The following is an 11364-nucleotide window of genomic DNA, read 5'->3' as shown; positions in this document are numbered from 1 at the left end:
CACCTGTTTGAACTTGTTATCAGTATAAAAGACACCTGTCCACAACCTCAAACAGTCACACTCCAAACTCCACTATGGCCAAGACCAAAGAGCTGTCAAAGGACACCAGAAACAAAATTGTAGACCTGCACCAGGCTGGGAAGACTGAATCTGCAATAGTAAGCAGCTTGGTTTGAAGAAATCAACTGTGGGAGCAATTATTAGGAAATGGAAGACATACAAGACCACTGATAATCTCCCTCGATCTGGGGCTCCACGCAAGATCTCACCCCGTGGGGTCAAAATGATCACAAGAACGGTGAGCAAAAATCCCAGAACCACACGGGGGGACCTAGTGAATGACCTGCAGAGAGCTGGGACCAAAGTAACAAAGCCTACCATCAGTAACACACTACGCCGCCAGGGACTCAAATCCTGCAGTGCCAGACGTGTCCCCCTGCTTAAGCCAGTACATGTCCAGGCCCGTCTGAAGTTTGCTAGAGAGCATTTGGATGATCCAGAAGAAGATTGGGAGAATGTCATATGGTCAGATGAAACCAAAATATTACTTTTGGTAAAAACTCAACTCGTCGTGTTTGGAGGACAAAGAATGCTGAGTTGCATCCAAAGAACACCATACCTACTGTGAAGCATGGGGGTGGAAACATCATGCTTTGGGGCTGTTTTTCTGCAAAGGGACCAGGACGACTGATCCGTGTAAAGGACAGAATGAATGGGGCCATGTATCGTGAGATTTTGAGTGAAAACCTCCTTCCATCAGCAAGGGCATTGAAGATGAAACGTGGCTGGGTCTTTCAGCATGACAATGATCCCAAACACACCGCCCGGGCAACGAAGGAGTGGCTTCGTAAGAAGCATTTCAAGGTCTTGGAATGGCCTAGCCAGTCTCCAGATCTCAACCCCATAGAAAATCTTTGGATGGAGTTGAAAGTCTGTGTTGCCCAGCAACAGCCCCAAAACATCACTGCTCTAGAGGAGATCTGCATGGAGGAATGGGCCAAAATATCAGCAACAGTGTGTGAAAACCTTGTGAAGACTTACAGAAAACGTTTGACCTCTGTCATTGCCAACAAAGGGTTTATAACAAAGTATTGAGATAAACTTTTGTTATTGACCAAATACTTATTTTCCACCATAATTTGCAAATAAATTCATTAAAAATCCTACAATGTGATTTTATGGATTTTTCTTTCTCATTTTGTCTGTCATAGTTGAGGTGTACATATGATGAAAATTACAGGCCTCTCTCATCTTTTTAAGTGGGAGAACTTGCACAATTGGTGGCTGACTAAATACTTTTTTGCCCCACTGTATGTCACGTAGTACCAAATTTTCGGGGACCACTTCTGGCTCGTGCGTGCTAGTTTCAGAACTACTGGCTAAAAATTATACAAAAGTACCAGAGAATCTCTTTAAAGAGTGGCCTATCGGGCCTCTCGAGTAATCGCAGTTGCAAGCTGTGCCACTAGAGATCCTGGTTCGAGTCCAGGCTCTGTCGCAGCCGGCCACGGCGCACAATTGGCCCAGCGTCGTCCGGGTTAGGGGAGGGTTTGGCCGGCAGGGGTGTCCTTGTCCCATCGTGCTCTAGCGACTCCTGTGGCGGGCCGGGCGCATGCACGCTGACAAGGTTGCCAGGTGTACGGTGCTTCCTCCGACACATTGGTGTGGCTGGCTTCCGGGTTAAGCGGGCATTGTGTCAAGAAGCAGTGTGGCTTGGCTGGGTTGTGTTTCAGAGGTCGCATGGCTCTCGACTTTCGCCTCTCCCGAGTCCGTACAGGAGTTGTAGTGATGAGACTGTAACTACCAGTTGGATACCACGAAATTGGGGGGGAAAACAGGTAAAAGTAAAAAATAAAATTTTAAAAAGTTGCCAATCCACTTAAATCCAATATTTTTCTAAAATAAAAAGACGTCTTAAACTAGTCATATTTTGGTCATATGGCATCCTGACCAGAATATGACCATTATATAACATCATAATGATGTTGGTATAATGTGCCCGTTGTTATGGAGTACTGTCTCATGTGGTCTCACCCTCTCAGGCTCCAGAGCTTTTTTGTTTTTGAGTTTGAGTGACTGGAGTGGGATTTTTTATTTTTTGTGGAATAATGTTATTTTCCCTTCCACAATAATATAATGTCATTTTCTTTTGTCTATTTTTTCACCCCATCCAGTTGGTGGCGGCAATACACCTTTTGCGTGAAATTCGCAACAAAATCTCACCTAAGAAGTAGTAAACGGAAGTAAGCGTTGACCAGTTAACATTTTCACATGAGCGTTTTTATTGTTGTTATTTAGACATTTATTAAACCCATGGAACTCAAAATATTACTAATTTAACTACACAGCATCACATACTTGCCCCAGGTAGTCTTTGATTCGCGTTTGAGACAGGACTTGGTTTATGTTGTCTAGGTAAAGTTAGCTGCTAACGTTAGATAACAATGGCTGACAGTCTGGTTTTTCACACTCAAATAGCCTCCATCATGGAGGTGCTAGCGAATGCAGCCGTGGCAAATATCTGTAAACTCGTAGACGACGACTATGCAGTGTTTCGTTTGGAAATAACTCAAAGCCAGAAAGAAAACAGGGTATTGCGAAGGAAACTACAGCTACTGGAACTGAAGGTAGCACGGGAGCGCGTCCTCGCCAGTCGGCCCAGTCGTGTCAAGATCCTTGACCAGTACAGAGGAATGGCAAGAGGTACATTTGGCAATGCCCAGGCTGCGGGGGCTGTCTCGGTTCATATAGCTCTGTGCTGTCGCCCCGTTCCCCTTTGTGCATGTGTGTCTTTAGATGTGGTAATCAGAATTGGATCTTGGTTAATTTTTGGATAGTTAGTATGCAATAATTCACCTGATTACTTAGCTATCTTGCCCAAAGACACAATAGGGTCGTTCCACGTCTGCCCCCCCAAATGAGCTTAACCAAAACATTATATTTATAGCTTGATTATGTTCCATACATCACATTGTTTTAAGTGAGTAAATAATAGATAATGCAGTAAATCAATAATCTGTTCAAGATATTGGGTTGTTCCATTTGATGTCAGTCACTTTTTGACCACACCCCTTTTGATTTGAACGAAACTTTATATACATATTTGCTCATTGTAGAAGTGGTCAGAAAGTATTTAGGAGATAGATGTGCTCAAAGTTGATGCGTTTTACATACCCCACCCTACCATGAAACATCCATGTCTAAATCACTGGAAAATATACATTATTGAGTCGTATATAATTTAAAAGCTTACAAACAGGGTTGTCAAACTATTAAAAAAAGAAAAAAGTTTCAAAATAATAATATTTTTACCATTAAAGTGAATTATCTTAAAATGCTAAAATCAGCTACTTTCTCATAACTGTTCATTTCTGACTACTTCTATCATGGGCAAATGTGTAGTCCAAATTAAAGGTTGTGTGGTTAAAATATAATTGAAATTAAATGGAAAGACATATCTACAATATCATCTAACTTGATTTACTGCATTTTCCATGATTTACTAATTGAAAACAATGTGATGCATGGAACATAATCAATCAATAGTATATGAAGAAGTTATATCCTTGCCAATTTTAGACCATGTCAATAGTGTATAATATACAATTAAGCATTGACAGTAGCTAAACTAACCACCTCTTTAACCCTCAATCACTTTCTCAGGTGAAGGACATCTCACTGGAGGCCACAGGAGCTTTGTGAAGCCACCAGGACACAATACATGGAGAGATGACCAACCAATCACTGTTGATGAGGGGAGTGGAACCTCAACCCAGCACGTTATCGTGATAGAGGTTAGTGTAATAGTGTTGCATTAAATATTACAGTTACATTGTAAATCAAATGTGTCAGTTTATTTAAGTAAGGCTCCCCTCAGGTATTCACTGTATAACATGTACATCGAAAATGGCGCCAGAAAAGAAGGCTGACGTTTTACATGTCCCCAACCGATAGTGTTTTTGTTCGTTTATTTGCGTTGTTTGTGACTTATTTTTTAACTTATTTTGTACATATTGTCTCTTATGACCGAAAATAACTTCTGGACATCAGGACTGCGATTACTCACCACGGACTGGCAGAATCCTTTTTTTCCTTTAACGAGTCCGACAAGAATGATATAATGCTTTTTCGGGAACAGGCCCAGATCCCTGTGATTTGCGTGAAGAGGAGGCGGAGAAAAAGGGGCCAGAGGGCGGGCTGCCTTCTGAGAATTCGTAGGCGATTGAATAAACCCCCACTTCCTTCCATTCTGTTAACAAACGTGCAATCTTTGGAGAATAAAATCGATGACCTACGCGGAAGATTAAACTACCAACGGGACATTCAAAACTGTAATATCTTATGCTTCACGGAGTCGTGGCTGAACGACGACACTATCAACATACAGCTGGCTGGATATACGCTGTACCGGCAGGATAGAACAGTGACGTCTGGTAAGACGAGGGGTGGCGGACTATGTATTTTCGTAAATAACAGCTGGTGCACGATATCTAAGGAAGTCTCAAACTATTGCTCGCCTGAGGTAGAGTATCTCATGATAAGCTTTAGACACTACCTAGAGAGTTTTCATCTGTATTTTTTGTCGCTGTTTACATACCACCACAGACTGAGGCTGGCACTAAGACAGCATTGACTGCGCTGTATTCCGCCATAAGCAAACAAGAAAACGCTCACCCAGAGGCGGCGCTCCTAGGACTTTAATGCAGGGAAACTTAAATCCATTTGACCAAATTTCTATTAGCATGTTAAATGTGCAACCAGAGGGGAAAAAACTCTGGACCACCTTTACTCCACACACAGAGACGCATACAAAGCTCTCCCTTGCCCTCCATTTAGCAAATCTGACCATAATTTTATCCTCCTGATTCCTGCTTACAAGCAAAAATTAAAGCAGGACGCACCAGTGACTAGATCAATAAAAAAGTGGTCAGATGAAGCAGATGCTAAGCTACAGGACTGTTTTGCCACTACTGACTGGAATATGTTCCGCGATTCCTCAGAATGCATTGAGGAGTACACCACATCAGTCATTGGCTTCATTCATTGATGATGTCTTCCCCACAATGACCCTACGTACATACCCCAACCAGAAGCCATGGATTACAGGCAACATCCGCACTGAGCTAAAGGCTAGAGCTGCCGCTTTCAAGGAGTGGGACTCTAACCTGGAAGCTTATAAGAAATCCCGCTATGCCCTCCAACGAACCATCAAACAGGCAAAGCGTCAATATAGGACTAAGATCGAATCATACTACACCGGCTCTGGCTCTAGTCGGATGTGTCAGGGTTACAAACCATTACAGACTACAAAGGGAAGCACAGCCGAGAGCTGCCACGTGACACGAGTCTACCAGACAAGCTAAACTACTTCTATGCTCGCTTTGAGCCAAATAACACTGAAACATGCATGAGAGCACCAGCTGTTCCCGGAAGACAGTGTGATCACTCTCTCCGCAGCCGATGTAAGACCTTTTAACAGGTCAACATTCAGAAGGCCACAGGACCAGACGGATTACCAGGATGTGTACTGCGAGCATGTACTGACCAACTGGCAAGTGTCTTCACTGACATTTTCAACCTCTCCCTGTCTGAGTGTAAAACCAACATATTTTAAGCAGACCCCCATAGTGCCTGTGCCCAAGAACACTAAGGTAACCTGCCTAAATGACTACCGACCCGTAGCACTCACATCTGTGGCCATGAAGTGCTTTGAAAAGGCTGGTCAAGGCTCACATCAACACCATTATCCCAGAAACCCTAGACCCACTCCAATTTGCATACTGCCCCAACAGATCCACAGATGATGCCATCTCTGTTGCACTCCACACTTCCCTTTCCCACCTGGACAAAAGGAACATCTATTTGTGAGAATGCTATTCATTGACTACAGCTCAGCGTTAAACACCATAGTGCCTTCAAAGCTCATCAATAAGCTAAGGACCCTGGGACTAAACACATCCCTTTGCAACTGGATCCTGGACTTCCTGACGGGCCGCCCCCAGGTGGTAAGGGTAGGTAACAACACATCCGCCACGCTGATCCTCAACACAGGGGCCCCTCAGGGGTGCGTGCTCAGTCCCCTCCTGTACTCCCTGTTTACTCATGATTGGACAGCCAGGCATGACTCCAACACCATCAAGTTTGCTGATGACACAACAGTGGTAGGCCTGATCACCGACAACGACGAGACAGCCTACAGGGAGGAGGTCAGAGACCTGGCCGTGTGGTGCCAGGACAACAACCTCTCCCTCAACACGATTAAGACAAAGGAGATGATTGTGGACTACAGGAAAAAGAGGACAGAGCACACAACCATTCTCATCGATGGGGCTGCAGTGGAGCAGGTTGAGAGCTTCAAGTTCCTTGGTGTCCACATCACCAACAAACTAACATGGTCCAAGCACACCAAGACAGTCGTGAAGAGGGCACTACAAAACCTATTCCCCCTCAGGGGACTTAAAAGATTTGGCATGGGTCCTCATATCCTCAAAAGGTTCTACAGATGCACTATCGAGAGCATCCTAACTAGTTGCATCCCTGCCTGGTATGGCAACTGCTCGGCCTCCAACCGCAAGGCACTACAGAGGGTAGTGCGAACGGACCAATACATCACTGTGGCCAAGCTTCCTGCCATCCAGGACCTCTATACCAGGCGGTGTCAGAGGAAGGCCCTAAAAATATTCCAGCCACCCCAGTCATAGACTGTTCTCTCTGCTTCCGCACGGCAAGCGGTACCGGAGCGCCAAGTCTAGGTCCAAGAGGCTACTAAACAGCTTCTACCCCCAAGCCATAAGACTCCTGAACATCTAATCAAATGGCTACCCAGACACTATTTGCATTCCCCCCCCCCCCCCCCTTCTCCCCCTCTTTTACACCGCTGTTACTCTCTGTTGTTATCATTTATGCCTAGTCACTTTAATAACTCTACCTACATGTACATATTACCTCAACTAACCGGTGCCCCCGCACATTGACTCTGTACCGGTACCCCCCTGTATATAGTCTCGCTAATGTTATTTTACTGCTGCTCTTCAATGACTTTTATTTCTTAAAACTCTATTATTGATTAGGGGCTCGTAAGTAAGCATTTCACTGTAAGGTCTACCCCTGTTGTATTCGGCGCATGTGACTAACATTTGATTTGACATCATTTATCTGCCATAGGGGAGCTTGTGAGACTTCCCTAGGACATTGTTATACAATTCAACTCATGTACCGGTAATAACCTCCTCTTGTGTCAGTCTGCAGAGGCTGCAGGTTCTGGGGTCAAGCTGGAGAGGTCTGAAAGAGAGGAGGACCCATGGCATAGCAGAGACACCCAGACTCGAGCGGCTGTAGAGCCCCATGTAGCCACAAAGGACTCCCCCACCATCGCCCCAGCGCCTCCCAGGACCCGACACAGAATCAAGGAGGTCAGTGGAACGCAGAACGCCGTCCTCAAGTCAGAGACAGACACCAAGACTTTAACTGTAACACACAGGCATTTACACACAGGATCTGACCACAGATCAGACCCAGAGAGGCTGGGGCTGGGGAGACTGGGCTGTCCTCCTGCTCCTGGCTCAGAGTATTTACCTTACGGTAACCCAAGCCCGAGGACTGTTCATTCTCTTCGGGATTCAGGTGATGCATTAGAGACTGGCAATGATCTGTCTTCTTACACTACAGAGATGGACCCTGGCATCATTCCCTTGGGCTTAGAGACACAGACTGATCTGTCTAGAGGGGACTGGAACCCCTACCGTAGTAGTGTTTACTCTGAAGGGTGCCTAGATAAGAAAGGGGAGGTTCTAGTCATAGATGAAGTCACTGTGAAAGTGGAGGGCGACGCTCCTCTGACATGGAATGTAGATAAGACTCACTTAGGAGGACACTCACAAGGCAGAGATTTCTTAAATTACAGGGAAAGCTTAGAGACAAATCCAAATGTCACAACCCACTCCCCTTTACACACGGTCAGGGATCATGAGTCAGTGTCCACGTCGATGGGACCTTCAAAGTCACAGGACCGCGTCCTTTTCGATCAGGTATTGAACTCAAAGGGCCAAAAGGCCAAGGCACGGGGTAGAGGAGCAACATCAGGCAAAAGTAAAGAGAAACGGTTCTTATGCATGTTCTGTAACAAAGGCTTCAGCTGCCCCCAGAAGGTGGAGATCCACCAGAGGGTCCACACAGGGGAGAAACCCTTCGGATGTACCCAGTGTCATATGCGCTTCGCTGAGGCTGGCAACCTGAAGAAGCACCAGAGGGTCCACACAGGGGAGAAACCATTTGGCTGTACCCAGTGTCACATGCGCTTCGCTCAGGCTGGTCACCTGAAGAGACACCAGAGGGTCCACACAGGGGAGAAATAATACAGCTGATCCCAGTATGAGAACAGATTCTCCAGCCAGCACCAGTTGAAGATGCACCTGAAGGGCCACACGGGTGAAAGGCGGTTCACCTCTATGCATTGCGGGAAGAGGTTGTCAGAGGAGCTACCTCAGAATACACCAGTAGAAAAAACATTCCACTCTATAGCCTCTGATGTTTAGATCAAACATTGCATTAAAGACAAAGATTAATTTTCATTAATGTCAACAGAAAATCATTTGGAATAACCAGAGTAACAGATTTCAGAGTTGAATATTCCTGTGTAGAATATTGCATCCAGACATTGTGTGATATACACTGAGTGTACAAAACATTAAGGATACCTGCTCTTTCCATGACAGACTGACCAGGTGAATACAGGTGAAAGCTTTGATCCCTTATTGATGTGATTTTTTTAAATCCACTTCAATCAGTGTAGATGGAGGAGTAGACAGGTTAAAGAAGGATTGTTAAGCCTTGACACAATTGAGACATGTATCGTGTATGTGTGCCATTCAGAGGGTGGCTGGGCGAGACAGAATTTTTAAGTGCCTTTGTAAGGTGTATGGTAGAACAATTGAAGTTGGAAGTTTACATACATTTAGGTTGGAGTCATTGAAACTCGTTTTTCAACCACTCCACAAATTTCTTGTAAACAAACTATAGTTTTGGCAAGTCGGTTGGTGCATGATACAAGTAATTTTTCCAACAATTGTTTACAGTCAGATTATTTCACTTATAATTCACTGTATCACAATTCCAGTGGGTCAGAAGTTTACATACACTAAGTTGACTGTGCCTTTTAACAGCTTGGAAAATTCCAGAAAATTATGTCAGGGCTTTAGAAGCTTCTGGTAGGCTAATTGACATAATTTGAGTCAATTGGAGGTGTACCTGTGGATGTATTTCAAGACCTACCTTCAAACTCAGTGCCTCTTTGCTTGACATCATGGGAAAATTAAAAGAAATCAGCCAAGACCTCAGAAAAAAAATTGTGGACCTTCACAAGTCTGGTTCATCCTTGGGAGCAATTTTCAAACGCCTGAAGGTACCACGTTCATCTGTACAAACAATAGTACACAAGTATACACACCATGGGACCACGCAGCCATAAAACCGCTCAGGAAGGAGACGTGTTCTGTCTCCTAGAGATGAACGTACTTTGGAGCGAAAAGTGCAAATCAATCCCAGAACAATACCAAAAACCTTGTGAAGATGCTGAAGGAAACAGGTGAAAAGTATCTATATCCACAGTAAAACGAGTCCTATATCGACATAACCTGAAAGGCCGCTCAGCAAGGAAGAAGCCACTGCTCCAAAACCACCATAAAAAAGCCAGACTACGGGTTGCAACTGCACATGGGGACAAAGATCGTACTTTTTGGAGAAATGTCCTCTGGTCTGATGAAAAAAAAATAGAACTATTTGGCCATAATGACCATTGTTATGTTTGGAGGAAAAAGGTGGAGGCTTGCAAGCCGAAGAACACCATCCCAATCGTGAAGCATGGGGGTGGCAGCATCATGTTGTGGGGGTGCTTTGCTGCAGGAGGGACTGGTGCACTTCACAAAATAGATGGCATCATGAGGTAGTAAAATTATGTGGATATATTGAAGCAACATCTCAAGACATCATTCAGGAAGTAAAAGCTTCGTTGCAAATGGGTCTTCCAAATGGAAAATGAATTAAGCATACTTCCAAAGTTGTGGCAAAATGGCTTTAGGACAACAAAGTCAAGGTATTGGAGTGGCCATCACAAAGCCCTGACCTCAATCCTATAGAAAATGTGTGGGCAGAACTGAAAAAGCATGTGCGAGCAAGGAGGCTAACAAACCTGACTCAGTTACACCAGCTCTGTCATGAGGAATGGGCCAAAATTCACCCAACTTATTGTGGGAAGCTTGTGGAAGGCTACCCAAAACGTTTGACCCAAGTTAAACAATTTAAAGGCAATGCTACCAAATACTAATTGAGTGTATGTAAACTTCTGACCCACTGGGAATGTGATGAAAGAAATAAAAGCTGAAATAAATAATTATTTATACTATTATTCTGACATTTCACATTCTTAAAATAAAGTAGTGATCCTAACTGACCTAAGACAGGGAATATTTACTAGGATTAAATGTCAGGAATTGTGAAGACTGAGTTTAAATGTATTTGGCTAAGGTGTATGTAAACTTCCGACTTCAACTGTAAATGACAGGCGCACTGGTTTGTGTCAAGAACTGTAACGCTGCTGGATTTTTCATGCTCAACAGTTTTCTGTGTGTATCAAGAATGGTCCACCACCCAACGGACATCCAGCCAACTTGTAGGAAGAATTGGAGTCAACACGGGCCAGAATCCCTGTGGAAAACTTTTGACATCTTGTAAAGTCCATACCCCAACAAATTGAGGCTGTTCTGAGGGCAAAAAGGGGGGGGGGGGTGCAACTCAATATTAGGAAGGTGTCAATGTTTTGTACAAGTGTTATATAATGTGTTTGATTCTACATGTATTGATTCAGGGGTTGATTACTTATCTAATCAAGATATTAGTTTTATTTTTCATATTTTATTACTTACAAATGTTACATTTTTCTTACACTTTGACATTAGAGTATTTTGTGTAGATCGTTGGAGAAAAAAAGGACAATTAAATCCATTTTAATTCCACTTTAACAACAACATTTGGAAAAAGTAAAGATGATATTTTGTGTTAGTACTGTGTAGGCTAAATTATGTTCACAAATGCCTATTTCATTACTTCCATTCAACTGCTGCATTTTTCCCCCAATAACCTTTTAATGAGAAAATGAATGCAGTTTATCAAGCAGATTTGTAGTGGAGACATGTGCATGTTTGGTTTTCATATGGTGTATTTAAAATGTGTTTTGTTTAATAAAAACAAAATGGACTTTTCATTCTACTACTTAAAAAAATTATTGAAACTCTCTTTAGTATACATCGCATCTGATCTCACCCTATTCTGCATACACCTGACAGCACGTTATAACCAATATACACTTAC

General features: G+C 43.6%; 1 protein-coding gene across 1 annotated transcript; it reads left to right on the top strand.

The window, feature by feature from the left end:
- The first annotated feature begins 1441 nt into the window (after nucleotides 1-1441).
- LOC139577658 (uncharacterized) lies at nucleotides 1442-11255 on the top strand. Its single transcript, XM_071404813.1, has 3 exons — nucleotides 1442-2703; nucleotides 3664-3794; nucleotides 7242-11255. The coding sequence occupies exons 1-3, from the start codon at nucleotides 2445-2447 to the stop codon at nucleotides 8352-8354; spliced, it is 1503 nt and encodes a 500-aa protein (XP_071260914.1). The 5' UTR covers nucleotides 1442-2444; the 3' UTR covers nucleotides 8355-11255.
- The last annotated feature ends 109 nt before the right edge of the window (nucleotides 11256-11364 follow it).

This window comes from Salvelinus alpinus, chromosome 6 (genome assembly GCF_045679555.1).
Source record: "Salvelinus alpinus chromosome 6, SLU_Salpinus.1, whole genome shotgun sequence".
In the NCBI taxonomy this organism is placed as follows: Eukaryota; Metazoa; Chordata; class Actinopteri; order Salmoniformes; family Salmonidae; genus Salvelinus; species Salvelinus alpinus.
The sequence above is the reverse complement of the archived record's forward strand: the minus strand, read 5'-3'. Positions and strand labels throughout refer to the sequence as shown.